The sequence below is a fragment of the Equus quagga genome, chromosome 1 (assembly GCF_021613505.1).
Source record: "Equus quagga isolate Etosha38 chromosome 1, UCLA_HA_Equagga_1.0, whole genome shotgun sequence".
Classification (NCBI taxonomy): domain Eukaryota; kingdom Metazoa; phylum Chordata; class Mammalia; order Perissodactyla; family Equidae; genus Equus; species Equus quagga.
The window spans coordinates 138,094,999-138,115,859 of NC_060267.1; the positions used below are offsets into that span (position 1 = coordinate 138,094,999).

General features: G+C 45.2%; 1 protein-coding gene across 13 annotated transcripts in view; it reads left to right on the forward strand.

Annotated features, from left to right (window-relative positions):
• The window catches only part of MAP4 (microtubule associated protein 4), a 126,185-nt gene that overhangs the window by 99,403 nt on the left and 5,921 nt on the right, over window positions 1–20,861 (forward strand). For 3 of the 13 annotated variants that reach the window (XM_046665835.1, XM_046665843.1, XM_046665905.1), the window contains 8 exons: window positions 4,757–4,863; window positions 5,678–5,896; window positions 9,183–9,366; window positions 9,962–10,036; window positions 10,159–10,451; window positions 11,926–12,039; window positions 14,003–14,095; window positions 20,092–20,173. In XM_046665835.1, coding sequence (XP_046521791.1) covers window positions 4,757–4,863; window positions 5,678–5,896; window positions 9,183–9,366; window positions 9,962–10,036; window positions 10,159–10,451; window positions 11,926–12,039; window positions 14,003–14,095; window positions 20,092–20,173 — 1,167 coding nt within the window. The remainder of the gene's footprint in view (window positions 1–4,756; window positions 4,864–5,677; window positions 5,897–9,182; window positions 9,367–9,961; window positions 10,037–10,158; window positions 10,452–11,925; window positions 12,040–14,002; window positions 14,096–20,091; window positions 20,174–20,861) is intronic. The other 10 variants (XM_046665853.1, XM_046665914.1, XM_046665878.1 and 7 more) reach the window with 7 other exon arrangements.

A 20,861-nucleotide genomic window follows, 5' to 3' on the forward strand; every position in this document is an offset into this window, starting at 1 on the left:
GGGACGCCACCTCAGCGTGGCCTGACAAGCAGTGCCATATCCGCACCCAGGATCCGAACCGGTGAAATCCTGGACCGCCGAAGTAGAGTGCATGAACTTAACCACTTGGCCATGCGGCTGGCCCACGAATTCTCTTGAAACAAGTGAAAAATTAGAAAATCTCAGCAAAGTAGAAGTTATATAAAAAAAATTATAGATAGGAAAGATACAATAATCAAAATAAAAAATGTGTCTGGGGCCAGCCTGATGGTGCAGTGGTTAAGTTTGTGCGCTCCACGTCGGTGGCCCTGGTTCACTTGTTCAGCTCTCAGCTGCAGACCTATGCACAGCTTGTCAAGCCATGCTGTGGCAAGTGTCCCACATATAAAATAGAGGAAGCTGGACATGGATGTCAGCTCAGGGCCAGTCTTCCTCAGCAAAAAGAGGAGGATTGGTGGCAGATGTTAGCTCAGGGCTAATCTTCCTCAAAAAAAAAGTGTCCAGTGGGCTCAGTAGTAGTTTGGAGATGTCAAAGAAGAGAATCAGTGAACTTGGGAACAAATCAATAGAATTTATTCAGTCTGAACAACAGAGAGAAAGACAGAAAAAAAAATTACAGCTCCTCAAAGGCTTCTGTGTCAATTACAAAAGATTTATATATTGGAATCCCAGAAGATGAGAAAGAATGTGAGACTGAAAAACTATTTGAAGAAATAATAACTGAAAACTTCCCAAATTTATCAAAAGACATAAACCTACAGATTCATGAACTGAACGAACTTCAAATAGGAAAACCCAAGGAAATCTATGCTAAGATATATCATAATTAAACTTCTGTAAACTAAAGACAAAAAATCTTAAAAACAGCCGGGGAGAAATTATGCATTATCTATTAGGAAACAGCAATTCAAATGATAGTGTGATTCTTATCAGAAACCAGGGAGGGCAGAAGGAAGTGGCACATTTTTTTTTGTGGGCTAAAAAATAAGAACAGGGCCAGCCCAGTGGTGCAGTGGTTAAGTTTTCATGTTCCACTTCAGTGGCCCAAGGTTCACCGATTTGGATCCTGGGTGCAGACCTACACACCCCTTGTCAAGCCATGCTGTGGCAGGTGTCCCACATGTAAAGTAGAGGAAAACGGACATGGATGTTAGCTCAGGGCCAGTCTTCCTCAGCAAAAAGAGGAGGATTAGTGGCAGATGGACTAATCTTCCTCAAAAAAAAAGAAAAGAAAACAGTCAACTACAAATGCTTTGTCTGGTAAATATTCCTTCAGAAATAAAGGGAAAATAATGACATTCTTAGATTTATGGCATTGAGTGCTTATATTAGAAAAGAGAAAATGTCTCAAATTAATAATCGAAGTTGCTACATCAAGAAGCTAGAAAAAGAACGAGATAAATCCAAAGCAAGCAGAAATCAGTTAAGTTATGAACAGGAAAACAACAAAGAAAATGTACTAAACCAAAAGCGCGTTCTTAAAAAAAAAGATAGGATTGATAAACCTTTAACAAAACTGAAAAAGATAAAAAGAGACAAGACACAAACCACCAGTGCAGGAACAGGGGATATCACTACAGCCATTAAAACAAAAATAAGGTAATACTAGGAGCACCTTTTCACTCACAAATTCGACAATTTGGAAGAAATGGGCCAATTCCTTAAAAACCACAGATTACCAAAACTCAGCCAAGATGAAATAACAAACCTGAATAACCATTAACAAAATTGAATTTTTAATTAAAAAGCTTCTGATGGTTTCACTGGAGAATTTTACCATACATTTAAAGAATAACATCAATTTTACACATTCTTTTTCGTAAACGAGGAGGAGGGAACACTTCCTTGCTCATTTTAGAAAGTCAGTATTATGCTGATACCAAAACCAGACAGACAGTACAAAACAAACTACAGACTAATCTCTCTCATGAACTTAGATGCAAAAATTCTTAAACAAAATATTAACAAATCACATCCAGCAATATATGAAAATAATTCTACACAACAGCCAAGTGAAATTTATTCCAGATATGCAAGGCTGGTTCAGTAATCAAAAATCAGTGTAATCCGTATGAACAGTCTAAAGAAGAAGAATCATAAACACAGAAAACGCATTTAACAAAATCCACCACCCATTCATGATAAAACTCTCATCAAAGAATAGAGAGAATCTCCTCAGCTGGATAACGAGCGTCTACAAAAAATCTTACAGCTAAAATCATAGTTAATAGTGAAAGACTAAATGCTTTCACCCTAAATCAGGAACAAGGAATTATGCCTGCTGCCATTGCTCTTATTTAACGTAGTACTGAAAGTTCTAGTTGACAAAATAAAGCAAGAAAAGGAAAAGAAAGGAATATAGCTTAGGAAGAAATAAATCTGTTGTTTGTAGGTGACATGATTGTCTATATAGAAAATTCCAAGGAATCTACCCCCAAAAAATCCTAGAATAAGTGAGGTCAGCAAGGTCATAGGATATACTATCAACAAATAAGAATCAATTGCATTTCCATATGCTAACAGTGAAACTATTTTACTCAAAATCCTGTAAATACATGTTCATATCACCTTTATTCATAGTAGTGAACAACTGGAAACAACCAAAATGTCCTACAGTAGGTGAAAGATTAAACTGGCACAGCCAAACCTTGGAATACTTCTCCACAACTAAAAGGAACTAACTAATGATACATGCAGCAACACGATGCCTCTCAAAAGCGTGATGCTAGGTGAAAGAAGCCAGGCTCAAAAGGTAACATACTGTATGCTTCTGTTTATGTAATATTCTTGAAATAATATTATAGAGATGGAGAGCAGATTAGTAGTTGCCAGAGATTTAGGGATTGGAAAGGGAAGGGAGGTGGAGTGGCTATAAAAGGGTAACATGAGAGAGCCCTGTGGTGATGGAACATTTTTGTGCTTTGATTATTAGTAGTGGTTACATAAAGCTACACATGATAAAATTGCACAGAACTGCGTATTTGCGTACTTGCACACACACACACAAATGAGTGCCTGTAAAACTGGAACTATCTAAACAAGCTCTGTGGATTTTACCAATATTGGTACCCTGGTTTTGATGGCGTACTATAGTTATGCAAGATATTGACACTGGGGAGGCTGGCTGAAAGGTTACATGGGACCTCTCTGTACATTTCATTGCAATTTCCTGTAAATCTATACTTGTTTCAAAACGAAAAGTTTTAAAATAAAGCCTCCTATCCTCCCTAGTTTTGTGCCCCATTTTCCCCTATCAAAATTGTTAGTCTTGTTTTGTTTCATCATGATACATCCAGAGACTTTTTTAAAATGCACATACAAGAGTATTTTCAATAGTAACATATTTTCACCCATCCCTTTTGTAGACGAATGGTTTCATGTTCTACGTACTATTGTGCCCCTTGCTTTTTTTTTTTCACTTAGTAGAGCTTGTTCCATATCAGTCGTGCTTTATTTTTCAGCTTCAGAGATTGCATTGATACTCTGCCATGATGCTTTAACCGCTTTCCTATTAGCAGTCTTCCAGGTTGTTTAAGTCTTGCTTTTAGAAATGATGCTCTGGTGAAAGACCTTACACATTTGCTATTTTGCAAGTGTGTAACTATCTCTAAGAGAAATTTCTAGAAATTGGATTTCTGGATTAGAATATATCTACACTTGTAATTTTCAGCCACTAGACTACCCCGCATGAATTGTACTGTTTCACACACTTACCAGCAGTGTATATCTTCATGTTGTCCACAACAGCTATTTTCAAATTTTAGGACTTTTGACAGTGTGTTAGGTTAAAAAGGGCGTTTCAATATAGTTTTAATTTTCATTTCTCTGAAGGATTGGACATCTTTTCATATTTTCAGAAGTGATTTGTATTTCTGTAAACTGTTCTTTTGGCCATTTTTCTAGTGGATTATTGGCCTTTATAGGAGTTACTGATTTGAAGGAGTAATTTATATAATAAGCTCTTTGTCTTTGATGTGAGGTTCAATATTTTTTTCCTGTTTATCACTTGTCTCTTGACTTTTATTATTGTTCTTTTGGCCACGTTGAAATTTTTTATTTTTCTTTAGCCAAACTTCTCTTTGGTGACTTGTGGATTTTGTGTCAGTTAGAAAGTTCTTCCCCACACCCAGGTTATAAACTTTATGGTATTTTAATGCTTTCAGCTGTAACCCTATTGAAATCCGGAGTAACTGCCCCACAGTGATGTTGCTGGGCATAGCTTTAGGAGTAGACTATTTCTGGCCCTGGGTCTGATTTCATGGGTGTCCTCACCCTTGTTGGAAATCTGGGTCACTGCTAAAACTAGATCAAGTTAATCTCACATCCTCCATAAAGTGGTGCTTTAGAGGGAAAGGAAGTAAGGGGAGGACATTGGATGATCTTCTGGCTCTTATCCCATCTCCCAGCAACCTTTATTCCAAGAGATAAACTCTAGTAGAAGAGGTTTTTGTCCCCAGTGTGCTCCGGGAGTTAGTGGTTGGGTGACAGAACCCCTTCGCCGGTCTCTAGGGAAGGGAAACCAAACTTTAAGGGCCATTTCCTTCCATTGATCCCACTTAGGTTACTTCTCCACAGGGACAGGCTGCCTGAATCTCTGGAATCTAAAACTGTCCTCCATCACAATAAGGAGAACTTGGGAGTCTAGTCCACATTTCAGCAGCACAGCTCTGGATTTTTTTCAGAATGAAGGGCTAGTTAGTAGTCTGTCTCTCCTAAGACTTGCATTTTCAGAATGGGTATGAAAAACATTTGCTTAGCATAACTTTCTGGCCCGTAGGAATAGCCAAGCCAGAAGAAGTAAGGCCCACTGTGAGTGTGACCGGAAATGACATCACCGCCCCTCCAAACAAGGAGCTCCCACCAAGCCCAGAGAAGAAAACAAAGGTAGGTGCCAGAATGGTGGGTTATCTTCTCCTGCTATAATTTTTTAAACAGTAGCTTCTGGTATTGTTGCTTGAATAATGAATGAAATTTCTTTTTGCTGAGCTATTATGAGTCCTTCCTTAAGTTTGAATATGCTTGGAAAAGATTTTATATTCCCATTTTACCATAGTGGCCTAATTCAAACCTTAAAATCTGTGCCATGGACCTTATGATCTTTAATATCTGTAGAAATGTCCTGTAGAGGTTGTTTCTGCTTCCCCTAACAACAATAAACGGAATTACAGAGCTACTCAGAAATAGATTCTGAAATCTACATTCATGAAAAGAGAACACAGATTTTTAAGGTGGATCGTAGCTTCAGAAACTTATTGGTATTTATTGAAACTTACAAATGCCACACATTAGTGTGGTTTTAAAAGAGGATGCTGATGTTGCCTTATCAAGGTCCAGATAGTAATAGCTTAATCATCTGCTGGTGGCTTTCTTCATAGATTTATTGCTGCCACCAAAAGTTAGTTAATTGTTTAAAGCTATTCCTGAATTTAAGTCTTCAGGTGCCAAACTGCTAGAATTTGTGCCACTGTCATTAAGAAACAATTCTCAGTTTTCTTTCTCTCTAATCTGGTGTCTTTCCACTCTTCACTGGGCTCAGAAGAAAGGAATGCTAATTTTCAGTTGCGTATATCCTCATTGCTTATAATTTTACTTTGAATTGTGCAATTTATACTTTTTTTTCATTTGTTTGTATTCTTGTCTGTGTGTTTGATGTTGGCCTTTAAAAAAAACCCCAAAAAACAACAAATCAACTTAAAAGCCTTTGGCCACCACTCAACCTGCAAAGACTTCAACATCGAAAGCCAAAACACAGCCCACTTCTCTCCCTAAGCAGCCAGCTCCCACCACTTTTGGTGGGTCGAATAAAAAACCCATGAGCCTTGCTGCAGGCTTAGTAGCAGCTGCCCCACCCAAACGCCCTGCTGCCGCCACTACCAGGCCTTCTTCCATGTTACCTTCAAAAGACGCGAAGCCCAAGGTAAGTTGTCATCTAACCACTGTGTCAGGGAAAAGTTTTCCCCTCTGAGGGTCAGATAGACTCTTGTTGCTGCCAGACAGTGGAATTGGGCTGGTAGAATGGGGGAAAGACAAGGGAAAAGTGAGAAGGGCGACTTGGAAATCAATTTGGGGGCCCATGTTGCAGCCATAACATTTGAAGGCCTTTTATGCTTTGTCCCTTTCCCTGCACTGGTTGGAGACAGTATGGCATCTACTTTGGTTCCTCCTTACGCTTCATCTGTGTAAATACTTGTTAACCAGTTTCCTCTACTCCAACTACTAATCAGATATCTATTTCTAGTATGATTCCCACATTGAATTCTCAGTCAAATTCAGTTCTTTGTCTTTCTCTTTAATCATCCTGCAGAAGTGAATTTTACCCATTACTTTTGTGGTAAGTTCTTCGAGCTGAACTCAGCAGGTTCCAGCATCATGTGGTAACTTACTTTGCTTTTGGCATTAGGCCACCTCTCACTGGGCTCCTTCTGAACTTTTCAGTTTTCCAGGTCACCCACACATTATTGCCTAGAAACTGGTCAATTTGGAGCAGGATTAGCTTCACAGGGTTCTATGAGAGGGTAGGTGGAGTCTGTGGCTGCCTTCCTTAACATTTTGTTTTATTTAAGAAGAGCCTTTAGGTCAGCCTGATGTCATTCTTTAAATTTATGGTGGGAAATAGTTTCCTGTGTTAGAATATCAGTGTTTTAATCTAATCTTGTGAAGAAAACTGGTGGAATCTAGGAATTGTAGTCCAGGTTGAAACCCTGGCCAAGAAACTGGGAAATCCTGTCATAGACAAGGAGTGATGAAATCTCATAAAGCTTTCTGATCCTTATTTACCCAGTTGACTATTTTTCCTGATTGTTAGACAACAATTTATCTGAATAAGAGGCCAGAGAGAAGATGACTGGAGTGATAGCTCAGCTCCTACTTCACACTTATTCAGCAGCAAATCCTGGGGGAGACAGAGGAGGGTGTAGGGAGGAGGGGCTTGTCTAGTGAAATTTCACTCTGTAATAATAAAAGTGACGTGTACTGTAGCAGTTTCTTTATATACGTTAACTCCTTTAATTCTCTGTCAATGATCCATGATGTGTATTAATATCCTCCTTTTAAATAATCTTCATAAGCTCCAGTGCCAGTAAGTGGCAGAGCCGGTATTTGAACTTGCGTCTAACTCCAGTGCTGGTGCTTATGGCCTCTGTCAACACTGTTCTTCCATGGCTCTTTGCCATGCACCTTTTAGACAGCGTTTCAAGATATAGCTGAACTGAAGAGATGATCTGCATTACAATTATTACTGTTGTTTGTCTTTTAGATGAGAAACAGATGGAAACATTTTGAGAGAGAAACTAAAGTCTAATGAAATTTCTTTTTATCTTTATTTTGATAGAAAGATTTATAGAAGCAAAACAAAGGGAAAAAAGCTTATCAGAAAAATAAGTAGATCTATGATTCTGGCAGAATAGAAAATATTAATTCAAAAACAGGGTAACTCCAGTTATGAAAACAGGCTGGTTTTGCACCTTGCTGAGGCCAAGAGCCTGATGTGTGAAGAATGTCACATCCTTTAGAGATTTCTATTCCAAGTGACTTTTTTCTAACTTATTTTTTCATTATTGGTCTTACTGGCAAAATAATAAGATCCCAGTAGATTATTCTGAATCATAGTCATAGCATTGAAAATCTGGAGGAGACTCCACAGGGTATCTGAGTTAGCCCTCAAATTTTATTTTTTCTCTTCTTTTCTTTTTTGAGGAAGTTTAGCGCTGAGCTAACATCTGCTGCCAATCCTCCTCTTTTTGCTGAGGAAGACTGGCCCTGAGCTAATATCCATGCCCATTGTCCTCTACTTGATATGTGGGACGCCTGCCATAGCGTGGTGTGCCAAGCGGTGCCATGCCCGTACCCGGGATCCAAACCAGCGAACCCCGGGCTGCCGAAGCAGGACGTGTACTTAACTGCTGCACCACTGGGCCGGCCCTTAGTCCTCAAATTTTAGAGCAGACAGAAAGAGAATTCTTTTGCACAAAATCCTACAACATGTTCCAGAGAACTGCCAACTGAACCAGTTCCTCTGATTCCAACCTTAGGCTTCTTCATACCATACTTAGGGACTTCATTTGTAGAAATGTTCATTCCCTGCGTTTGCAGGGTTAGAGTTTATTTAATTGGATGTCAGCCCTTAATTTCTGAGCATCTCCTCAGCTGATTTTCCATTTAAGCAATGTCTTACTTATCTCCACCAACACACTGCCCTCCATGTTGCTGTTTCTTTTGGACTAAAAGGGCTGCATGCACTGTGACTGTGGTTTGGCTTATTCTCTTGAGTAACATGGTACGTTTGCTTATCAAAATAGTGTTCATCCCCTGTTCCTGTAGAAACCAGGCCAAATTGATTCCTTCCCTTCCTCACTAGTGACGATGTGCCCAGCCTCCATGGGAGGGGAACTAGAGCAGCCCGGATGCTGTGCATCTACATGAGAAACTTCTTCCTTTGGCTTTCAGCCATAGCTGTGATATCAGTGCTTTTCATTCCTTCTGTTGGTCAGGCCTGCACCCTCCGCCTGCCCCTTTTCATCATCTCTGCCTCTCAGAGACTTCCCATTCTCTAGTCCCTAACGTCGTGTATTATCAAAGCTGGTACTTAGAGATCCTCTGTTCCACCCTCCTTTATCCAAATGAAAAAATAAAGGCCAGAGAGGCTCAGTGATCTCCCAAGAACACATTGTGAGTGGAAGACTCAACTGGGGCTGGAGCTCAGGCTTCTGACCTGACTGATTCAGCCAGTGTTCTCTCCATGTGCAGCCCTATTCTGTTCAGCATTCACTGGGTGCATCTTAACCAAAAGAATAGCTGAATTTGACTGAACATCATAATTTTTAATTTTTTGTTTTATATATTTAATCTTTGGCCAAGTATTTAATACATTAAATTCCTCAGTGTTTAATGCAGTAGATCCTGAAGCAAGCATAGTTTGTGGTGTGGAATACTTTTCAGGGCTGTTCGTTCTCACTGGTTTAGGTTGGATTGAGGTAGTTTGACTCCCTGTTTCCTGACCCCAGATCACACAGCACTCTATATGGCCCATTTCTCATGTTGTCTGGAGGACTTTGATCTTTCAGCCGTATATATTTTCTTGTCAGTAGCTGCCAAACACACAGTACCCCTGTTTCCTGCTGTAGGCTTATATAGAACCATCCTTTGGCATGACTTCCTGGGGCTATTGCTGACCTGCAGCTCTGTTCCCACTTCCCTGTCACCAGCCTGTTGCAGAGGCAAAGATTCCTGAGAAGCGAGCCTCACCGTCCAAGCCAGCCTCTGCCCCAGCCTCCAGGCCTGGCTCTAAGAGCACCCAAACTGTTCCAAAAGCCACAGCAGCTGCCACTGTTGCCTCAGCTGGGCCAAGCAGTAGGAGTCCCCCGGCACCCCTGCCCAAGAAGCCCACTGGTAAGTGTTGTCACCCTTCCTTCCCATGGGAACCAGTGGGGAGAAGGGTGAGGCCTTGGCTTTGCCCCAGCTGTAGCTCCAGGCAGCATCGCAGAGAGCTGTGTAGACCTGCTTGTGCACCAGTCCTTAATGGAGTATGTTGAAAAGCAGCAGCCTTGTTCTCTCTCTCTGTGAGGTTAGCAAGTGTGTATATATTCAGGAAAATCTTGATTGAAGGAGACTCTCATGAATTCCCAGGTAGAATTTTACTATTCCTTTCTTAGTAACTCCACAGCCCCTAGCATATTGTGGTTATGGGCTTACGTGATAAGAAATAGGCCATTCGATTCCATAGGCATGTATTTATAACTTACTTCTAAGGTCATGTGGAAGGCAGCATCAAGATGTAGAAAAGAATTAGATGCAGTGCCTGGCCTTGTACGTTCCATAGGGCACGGTCTTTACGTGGCTGTCTAACTACTCTATTCTCAGAGACTAGCACAGCCTCTGGTTCAAAAGGGACATTCGGTAGTTGTTGAGTGAATGAATTAATCTCAGTATTATATGAGCCGTTCGGTAGATCAATTTGTTAAACGTTATGTTAAATGTTAAAAAGCGTATGTATGTGCAGCCATCAAGACTGAGGGAAAACCTGCAGACATCAAGAAGATGGCTACAAAGTCTGCACCAGGTAATACCCCATCCCCCACATTGAGGAACCCTGATTTAAACCCCTACCTCTTCTGTGGCTTTAAGGCTCCCTTTTGCTCTCTCCCCATGAACCCTTGTTATCTCTCACTCCTGCCTTTGCAGCTGACTTGAGTCGCTCAAAGAGCACCTCCACCAGTTCCATGAAGAAAAACACCACTGTCCCTGGGGCAGCACCCCCAGCAGGGGTGGCTCCCAGTCGAGTCAAGCCCACACCTACGCCTTCCCGGCCCTCTGGGACTCCTTCATTGGACAAGAAGCCCACATCAGCCAAGCCCAGCTCCTCTGCCCCCAGGCTGAGCCGCCCGGCTACCAGTGCTTCTGCCCCTGATCTGAAGAATGTCCGCTCCAAGGTTGGCTCCACGGAAAACATCAAGCATCAGCCCGGAGGAGGCCGGGTGAGTCCAGGGAGCTTGAGGTCCTTGGCATGCTGGCCCCTGCTTCTTCCGCTGCCGCATCGAACTATTTTTCCCCAGGCATGTCCTCACATCAACCCAAGAGGCCCACCAAAGAAGAAGGGCAGTCAGGACATTGAATTCGGTGTCAGGGAATTTCAGCCTGGGCTCTGTGTCCCAGCAGCAGGGAAGGGGTGGACGGAGCTCTGGGCTTTTTCCTCCCATCTCAGTCAGAGGGGCTTGTGTTCTGTGTTCTGGAGTTTAGGCATACATTTTTGTCTGGAGGCAAAAGGGTTCTTCTACTTTACAAGACAAATAGAGGGGAACCTCTGAGACTCTGCAGAGGTGAGAGAGACTGGACATGAACCTGGTTTTTCATGTTTCTTACCCCTGCACTGTAGGCGTCAGGATAGGCAGAAGGCAGAATGCCTTTTCCTTCCCCGAGCCATGACTTGGGTGGAGATTCTGTCTGAAAGAGGACCAGGGTGTCCTCTTCTGGCCAAGATGACTTGCTGTGAGCCTCCAGCTTTTCTAAATAAAAGGACTTGACAGAGTGTAGTAATGGAGAAAGACATGGCAGGCCACAGTGCCCTTTAAGGATTTTCTGGTTGCATCCATCCTGGAATTATTTGTTAACTCTTAGCAACTGTGGGCACTTGGTATGTGAAAAAGGCAACGGCAGAAATCCAAGTTCAAGTCCCTGGAGCAGTAACCTTCTCATTTCCTACATCTTTCTCTAGCACTTAAACCGCCACTCCCCACCCCCTCCTCAGGATAGGATACTTAAATTGCTGCAATCCAGAGCTGTTAAAAAATTGAAGAGGATCCAAAATGAGGCAGAATCCTGGTACTGTTGGAAAACACTGATGGCAAACTGGATTAGTCTAGGATAAGGGCCTGAAAGTTGCTTTTGCTAAGAGATTGTGGCTCAGGTGTACCCAACCAGACCTCTGGGGCTGTGGTGCTGATGGCCCATCTCCCCCTTTCTATGCTCTTATTCTTTCATGGTGCAAAAGTTGCTGGGGGTCTTGGTGGGGAGTTGAGTAACTTGATTAAATTATTTTCTGTTTCACTGTACTGAAGGGTGTAACACTTCCCATGATCAGTAGTGGCTCTCTGTGACGATGGCAGGTTGCTTGGGGCATATCAGAGCATTTGAGTGGGAGGGCATTGTGATTTGAAAATTGATAACCCCACCACACACTCAGAAGAGAATCATGAATTTTGCCCTTCTTCCTACCTTTTCTCCGTGAATGTCGTCTCAATCTCTTCCTCATGTTGCAAGACTTTGGTCTGTAGCTCCTCGCTCTGGCTTGGTGTACCCTGGGAAATGGGTATTTTTTCCTAGGAGCAAGGATGACCTGCTTCTGCCTGGTGGCCTGGCCTGAAGTCGAGTCCCTTACAGTCTTCTTCCTTGCTGGCATTTGGGCTCTTATCCTCTTGGTTTGAAATTTGCCCTCCCTTTATCTCCATCCAGGCCAAAGTAGAGAAAAAAACAGAGGCAGTTGCTACAGCTCGAAAGCCTGAACCTAACGCAGTCACTAAAACAGCCGGCCCAATTGCGAGTGCACAGAAACCGCCTGCTGGGAAAGTGAGTTTTCTTTAGACTATTACCTCTTGAAGGTAAAAGATGATAAACTGTCTCCTCTAGCCTGAGTCACTTTCCCTTCTATTGCACTTTTTTCCTGTCCTCAACTAGTTTCTACTTCTCCCCATCTTCCTCCTTTGTGTTTGATGACAGCCAATCCAAAATTTTTTTTATTAACCCTGAAAATTAACAGAGTTGGGAGCCTATTAGCCCTTTGGGGAATATTTATTCAGCTGGATAAAATGTATCCGAAAACATTCAGTCGCTTCCTTCACACTGAGCTTCATCTGAAACCTACCAGTTATGCACACCAACACGCAGAGCACCCAGGTTCTTCCTCAGTCAGACATGGCATTGGTAACCTTCCCACATCTGGAACCCTGGAGACCTGTGCTTTAAGTTGAACTAGAAAGCCCGTCTCATAACACTGCTGGGTATGGAGATAGCTTCATTTGTCCTGGTTCCCCAAGTCACCTCTTAACAAAAGTTAGGGTGCTCATTCCCAACGGAAACCCACTCGGCATAGGGATCATAACATCGGCTGAAGGGCAGAGGTAACTAAAACTCTAGGTTCTTGCCCCTTGCCTCCGCACCCTGGAACCAGGCCCCTCCTGCTTGCCGTGGGAACTTTCCCTTAGCTGTGGCAGGTAGGTGGTCTCTCTGACCAGGGCTGCCAGGGAAGCCTGAGCTCCAGTCCCTAGGGACCAGAATGGGAGGTCTCAGGCCAAGGATTGTGTACAGTCCGGCAGGGTGAAAAAGGCTGCACCGTGGCTCCTGGGTGATGCCTAGAGGTCCTGCAGTCTCTGGTTCAGACCAGGGTTCATTAGGAAGTGCTTGGCTAACCAGTTATTCCTCATTGAAGTTTTAAAGAAGGCAAGAAACAGTGAGGTGTTTGGGTTAACGTGTCTCAGGGTGGAATTCTCTACTCTGAAGAAATCTGCAGTTTGGGGGCTGCATCATTTGCAAAGGGCTCTGAAGTAAAGGAAAGAAGGAAGCTGGCAACTAACTGTTCCCTCTTGAGAGGGCTCAAAAAGAATTCTTTGTTCAGCCCATAGAGCCTGGGCCTTTGTGTGGCTCCATTCCTGGGGAAGCCATTCATACACAGCACGGTGTGCTGTGCCCCTCGGATTGTGCATCGTTGCAGCCCTGTGGAGAGCCTGTTCTCTTTGCACAGGAAACTCACAGGGCACAGGATCGGGCATTTGGAGGATTGAAGAAGGTGTTTTACCCTTGAGTCAAAAGGAAGTCTAGACCTAAACCTCACTTGTACCCTGCTCTCTCAAGCCCAAGACAAATGGGCTATCTGTGGAAGTGTGGAGGCTGCTGAGCCTGTGGCCTGCGCTCCCTCTGCTGTCCAAGATTCTGCACAGCAAGTCTAGTAGCCTCTGGTCCATTTGCATTTATAGCTGAACAATGTCCCTTCCTTCCTGTTAATATCAGATCTGTGCCCTGTGCACCAGCCGCCTGATGCTTTGCTAAGCAGCCTTTGCCTCCCAGAGTGGGTCTGACTGTAGTAGTTCTAGGCCTCAGATTTAACGGGAGTGCCATCCTTGGGTGAGGGCCGCTCTGTGCAGGCCACCTGCAGAGAGTTGCCATAGGACACTGTGCCCCAGCTGTTGTGGAGAGAGGAGCAAGGGGGCAGAGCCATGCCTTCGTGGGCATCCAGGACCTGCTGCTGTCTGGGCCTGTGTACCACAGCCTAGCCCCCAAGGAGCGGTGATGACGGCCATGTATCACTTTTGCAACTTCTGACCTTGTGTTGTTTGTTCGTATTTTCACTCCTTTTCCTGCTCCTCCAAATTCCTTCCCTTGTGCTTTTCCACAGCTGTTCTGCTGAAGGTGGGGGCGGAGTTTTAACAACACCCTGTTGGTCAGTGTCATCACGTGTGGACTCACTGCCTGCCCTCTGTCGGTTCTAACCAGCCCTCTCCCTTTGTGTTGTTTTTTCTGTTCTCTAAAAATCCAGGTCCAGATAGTCTCCAAAAAAGTGAGCTACAGCCATATTCAGTCCAAGTGTGGTTCCAAGGACAATATTAAGCATGTCCCTGGAGGTGGTAATGTAAGTATAAGCTCTGGATGGCTGGCATCTAAGGCATAGCCCACTGTGGGCACACTGGGGAGAGGACCACCTGCCCATGCTGAAAGGACCATGGCAGGCTGGCCCAGGGCTTTCCTCAAGAAGCAGGCTAGTGAAGTGAGGGGAAGCCCCGATGCTCAAATGTGCTTAGCCCGAGTGTTTCTGGCAAACCCCTGAACAACAACCCAAGGATGCCCACTTGGCATCTTTTCACCCTTATGGGTGAGAGGCCTTAGGTCTTCCTCCAGCTGTGTCAGAGACCTGGTCTGAGGGCAGTTGTCAGTAGCAGGCCCGTTGCCTGTCTTGAGTCTGCTCCTGGGGACACACACCTCTGTCTGCTGTCCCACTTAGCATGGCAGTGGTCGTGACTCTGAGACAGGTGTCTGGATTTCTCTAAAGCCCATCCTTGAACCCTTGTATTGTAGAACCAGAGGATTCATGAACACTTCCTCCTATCCTTCCTCTGCCTTGCCCTTCATCTTTGTTACTCTCCTGCTCTCTTTTCCTCTTCTGCCCTTTCTCCTCCTCTCCCTACCTTCTCCCTCTTTCCTTTCTTTTCTCTTTCTCCCACTTTTTCCCTTTTCTAATCCATTCCTCCTATCCGCTTTTCCCTCCTTTTCCTTTTGTCCCCTTCCCTCTTCAATCCCAACATTTTTTTTTTGTTGTTTGAGGAAGATCAGCCCTGAGCTAACATCCGTGCCCATCTTCCTCTACTTTATATATGGGATGCCTGCCAGAGCATGGCGTTCCAAGCAGTGCCATGTGCACACCCGGGATCCGAACTGGTGAACCCCGGGCTGGCGAAGCGGAACGTGCGAACTTAACTGCTATGCCACCGGGCCGGCCCCCAAACATACATACTTTTTATCATGCTATTCTGTGCCAGCCCTAAGATCTGTGTTGGGGTCACAAGTGACTCCAGCTCGCAGGGAGGTCCTGGCCTAGGGAGAGACAAGGCAAAGTATCGTTGTCACTGAGCATGTAAAGAACACCCTGTATATTTTCCACGTGTTCCTGTGACAGTGCCCAGCAAGCAGGACTCTGCAGTGTGTGCCAGGGGCGTGTCATGGAGCCATCCACATGCGCCCCCTGCCCTTCACTTCTTCTCCACCTGCTTCTCTCCCACCCCCAGTGTCAGAGAGCCTGTCCTATCTTGGTCTCTCTTGGTTTCATTCAGTTCCTTCTCCTTACCGTCTTGAACTGTACTAAGTCCTGCTCTGCTCACCCTTGTCATTTTCAGGCTCTGTCCCCCCTACCCCCTTGGTCATGCCATCCTGCCCATGGTCTACCAACACCCCCGACCGAGCAGTTCCATTGTGAAAAGTGCAACCACAGGGCATCCCTTTCTTGCCCCACACTCCCTCACTGCACCTCCTTCCCAGTCATTTTCCCACCAGTGGCTCTTCCTGGCGTGGGCAGAAACTGCATCCTTTGCACTCGGGTGAAGTGTGCTTGGCCAGCTTGGTAGTTGTCCACCTGGTGTGGGATCAGCCAAAGTGGGTGAAGCTTTTAAAGGCAGCATCTGGTTAAGGTGATAAAGATCTAGCCTATGAGGGGCCCAAGTAGGCACTAGCCCTAGCATTTCCTCTCAGGCATTTGGCCTGGATGAAAACAGAAGGTAAACAGGGATTCTGAGGGAATTGGGTTGCTTATGTGTGTGTGAGAGAGAGACACACAGAAATGCATTTAAATATGTTGTGTGGTGTTGGTAAGAGCTCTGAAAATAGTCATCATTTATCTATCACCTACTATGGTCTTCCTACGCTGCCTACACATGACTTCAAACAAGTTTTTTTTGTAGGGGAATGTACTTTTTTAAAGCATTTTAATTTTTGGAGGCTTCCTTAAACATCAGAGCATTAGGAAACCACCTGAGAGCAGTGTTTCCAGGTGGGAAGATGAGGGTAAATAGCCTGGACTGAGGCAATGTGGTTGCATCAGCCCCACCATAAAGCCACCATAAATAAACATGAAGTTTAAAAAGAGTGGGCCCACTGTGCGTTACACATCTGAACCCCAGGGTGCCCCCCCGCCCCCAATATGGAAATTCTGGACATACCACTGGGATGAGAGGCTTGGAGCAGGATCTCAATTACTGGTGCTCCAAAAATGCCCCCATGTTGTAGACTTACTCCACTCGTCAGCCATGCTGTGGAGGCATCCCACATAGAAAGTAGAGGAAGACTGGCACAGATGTTAGCTCAGAGCTAATCTGCCTCAAGCAGAAAAAGAGGAGGATTGGCAATGGACGTTAGCTCAGGGTGAATCTTCCTCACACACACACACACTCAAAACACCCCCATGTACACACAGACATCCCCCTTGTGGAGAGCCAGGAAGATATCAGGGAAGGGAACACAGTAGCTGATTTCATGGCTAGTCCCAATTTAACATTCTGTGGCAGTTTTAGTTCCATTTCACCTCCTCAGTGGGGGAGATATGTATGTGTGATGGGTTCTGAGACCTGTTGGCAGTGTCGTTTCAATAGCATATGTTGATATCTGGAGTAGGCCTGAGGGTCATCCCAGACCAGTGGGGCAGATCATGTAAACATACAACTAGAGCGACGTATGGTGGGTGCTGGGGTTGATTGTGTACCAAGAGGACCACAGAGAGGGAGGGGTATGGCTTCTGCTGGCTGTCAGGCTTCACTGGGCAGGGGACACTTGGGCCGGTCCTCGAAGCATGAGAAACACACGCTCTAGGCCAGAGAAGCAGCACGTGGCTCCATAAAGAGAGAGAGCATTGAGTGGAGGCAAGTGGCCAGGGGAGGAAAGAAGAGGGGGATCGCTTGGAAGGGGATTATGGACCCTCTGCATCCCAGCCTGAGGAGGCAGAGCTGCGTCTCAGAGGTATTGGGCCTTGTTAAGTGAGTGGCGCAGTTAAGCTTTTAAAACATTTAATTATAGAAATTTCCAAACATATGCAAAAGTAGGAAAACATAGTAAAATGAACCAGATGTACCCTCTACCGAGCTTCTTTTACCTCTATGGCCAGTCTTCTCTATATATGCCCACCCTAATTATTTTAAAGCAAATCCTAGATATGTCATTCATCTGTAAATATTCTAGTATAAAATTTTAAAAGATAAGAACTCTTTAATATACATGTGTATATATATTTAAAAATCCCAAAAATATGTTAAACAGGTTTGCTTATTTGAATCAGGATACAAGTAAGGTCCATAAATTGTGATTAGTTGATATGTCTCTTGTCTCTTAAAGTCTTACTTTCTTTTACTCTACAAGTTCCTTGTCCAATTTTTTTTTTCTTGAGGAAGATTAGCCCTGAGCTAACATCTGCTGCCAATCCTCCTCTTTTTACTGAGGAAGACTGGCCCTGAGCTAACAGCCGTGCCCATCTTCCTCTACTTTATATGTGGGACGCCTACCGCAGCATGGCTTGCCAGGCTGTGCCATGTCTACACCCGGGATCTGAACTGGTGAACCCCAGACCGCTGGAGCAGAATGTGTGAATTTAACTGCTACGCCACTAGGCCTGCCCCTGTCCACTTTTTTTTGAGGGGAGTAATTTTGTGCATGAGTAAACCAAGTAGTTTGTCCTGGAATCTGGATTCTGTTGATTTCTATCAGGAAGCACATTGTGTTCCACTCTTCTGGTCGTCTCCCTCTTTGTAATGCTGGCAGCTGTGATGCCCTGTGCCTGGAGCTATGAGTTTGGTAGGGGTGCACTGTGGTGAGCCTTCCCTATATTCCTGTTTAGGAAGAATTCCAGCATTGTTGGGAAGGTGAGGTTATGTTGAGGCTGTTGTTTTGATGGTGATAGGTACTCGGTAAGTGATTATTGAACGCGTGAAACAGGTAGTGTCCTGCTGATGCTGACGTTCCTTTAAGAGGTGTTGGGAAGAAGAGATGAAGTGAAGCTGGAGCCAAGGAAGGCTTTGGAGAATGTGGCCTTTGAGCCAGGCTTTTGAAGGATGAGAAGGAGACTGCAATGAGCTTGCTGGGGAACAGCATGAGTAGAATTCTAGAAGCAAGAATGATGGCTCAGGCAAGCTGACAGCCATGGAAAGTTACTCTGTGCCAGGCGCTGGGCTGTGGGTGGGGATTAAAAATACAGTAGATACCACATCTGTTCTCTTGAAATGTGGTGGAGGCCATATTTCCTGACACTGAAGAAAGGAGAACAGAATCCTAAGAAGGTAGCTATTTAACGGCCTTGTGATGAAACCCCACCAGAAGAGTGTGACACCTGCTGGCAGGGCTCTGTGGGCCCTGCGTGAAGGGGTTGATAATAGTGGGAGGCCAGGCTCTTCCACAGTATCAGGGAACAGCTGGACCGCTCACAGGAACCCTGGAGCCACTATCCAAGAACCCAGTGGGAACTCGGGTCTGCAGATGTCCTTGCTGATTTAAAGACATGCCATCAGTCCTGGTACCAAGATGTTTTGCCAAAGCTCCTGCAAGACAGACATTGATGAAAGTCTGTTGGCCATCTTGAAAGCCAGACCAAGTATAGAGGACACCCAAACCAGTCTCCAACCGCAAGGCATAGCTGTATCGTGATTCATTTTGGATAAATAGTCTTGCAAGGCCATTCATCCTTCTGATTACCCACCAAACATGGACAGAGTCTGAGCTTAGGGAAAGACCTTGGGGAGCCTGTAGGTAGCGACGCCTCAGTCGGTGCTCAGTCCCTGCAGATGTAGAACTTCAGCGTGCTGGAGTGCACCTGCGGCCGCGCACAGCAGGGCCAGGCAGCGTTCCCTTGGCTGATGCAGGAGGGGGAGTGCTCCACAGGAGCGTGAGGTGGCACAGCATGCAAATGGATAGTGACCTTAATAATAAGTAGAGCAACCAAAGTGAAGCATTTTCCATCTGTAAATTAGCAAAGTTTTGTTTTTTCTTTTTAATGAGAGTATCCAGTGCTGGGAGGATACAGCGAGACAGAAACGTATAATCTCTGTAGTGGAGGTGTCACTTGTCGTTGCATTTCTGGAAAACAGTTAGGCATCATGCTTCAAGAACCTTGAAACAGGGGCCGGCCCTGTGGCCAAGTGGTTAAGTTTGCGCGCTCTGCTTTGGTGGCCCAGGGTTTCGCCAGTTCGGATCCTGGGCGCGGACATGGCACTGCTCATCAAACCATGCTGAAGTGGCGTCCCACATGCCACAACCAGAAGGACCCACAACTAAGAATATACAGCTGTGTTCCGGGGGGCTTTGGGGAGAAAAAGGGGGAAAAAATCTTAAAAAAGAAAAAAAAAAGAAAGAACCTTAAAACAATCTGAGCCTTTGACTGAGTGAATTCTGGGCATCTTGCTTAAAGGGTCATCAGAGCTGCCAACACTTCTGTTCACAAAGATATTCATTGCTGCCATGGTGATAATAGTTTAAAATAGGAAAAAACCTCTAAATGTTCAATATCAGGAATATACTTAAGCTTATATTGGACTGCATAGGATAGATTATTATGTGGTCCTTTCTTTGCATTTCCCAACTTTCATGGGAAAATGCTTGTAACATGAATTAAGCAGCAATACAAAATCATAGATATAGATACAGGTATAGATATATGTGTATGTGTGTTGTCAGCCACGAGGGAAAAATGCATTGAAAAGAATTGGAAGGGAATAAGATGAAATGTTATTCCGGATTATCTCTGGGCAGGGAGTTGATGCGTAAGATTTGAGGTGGGTGGAACAAAAGGGACATTTCAAGACATTTGGTTCCAAAAAGAAGAGCTGTTTGGTGGATGCATGGATAGAGTCAGGATGGAAAGGCCTTGGCACGTGTGGACACATTGGTTTGGTCCAGCTGGTGGTGGGGTCAGAAGCTACAAGCAGGGCCAGGGCTCTTTAAGCACTTTGGGAGGTGACCCTGACCTTGAGCAGACTGACACAGGGGCTTACAGTGGGAGAGAGAAAACTTAAACACAGAGAAGATCATAGAGGGAGCATACCTTTGACCCTGACAGTGTACGCTCTCTCTGAGGCAATTTTTTGTGTGTTTTCTCCTCAGGTTCAGATTCAGAATAAGAAGGTCGATATCTCTAAGGTCTCCTCCAAGTGTGGGTCCAAGACTAACATCAAGCACAAGCCTGGTGAGTAGGGCCTCCCTTGTCCCGGGATGCCTGGGATGGGTCGTCCTGCCGTAGGCCGGCTAGGTGTCATCCCTTATGCCTTTGTCATTCTGTAGAGATTCCTGGAGCCACCCTCACCCAGGACACAGCAGTGGAAACAACACAGTCCTCAGTCCCTGTCAGGGAGGGGGCGTTGGGGAGCTAATCGCTTAGCTGGAGGAGGAAGGGTTTGTCAAGGCTGCCATGTGCACAGGCATCATCTGGAGGACCTGTTGGCCTGGGGCTCCGAGGGAGGTGCGCTCTGGGCTGAGAACCTGGCTGGGCCTCCCAGGGAGCTTTCAAATCAGGAGGTAATGCTGAAGGAGCTCTAGAGAGCGGTGGCCAGGACTCACCTGGCAGATTCAGGAGCAAAGGATGTTCTCAAGCAGTGAAGCATCACCCACCAGCTCTGGCAGGAGATAGTGGGCCGTCAGTAATGCCGCCTCTGCCCGCAGTCGTGGGTCTTGTGACTGCAGCGGCGCAGGGTTGACTTCCACAGTGCAGTTGGCCCGGTGCTCCCCAGAGGCCTCTGGGCAGAGCCTGCGCTCTTGCCTCAGCAATCACCCTGACAGCCTCGTGTGTCGCGGTTCCAGGTCTCTGGCAGATCTGGGGTGGGGAACCAGCTCTGCAGCAACAGGGACACTGGTGTCTCAGTCCTCAGGGGCCACGC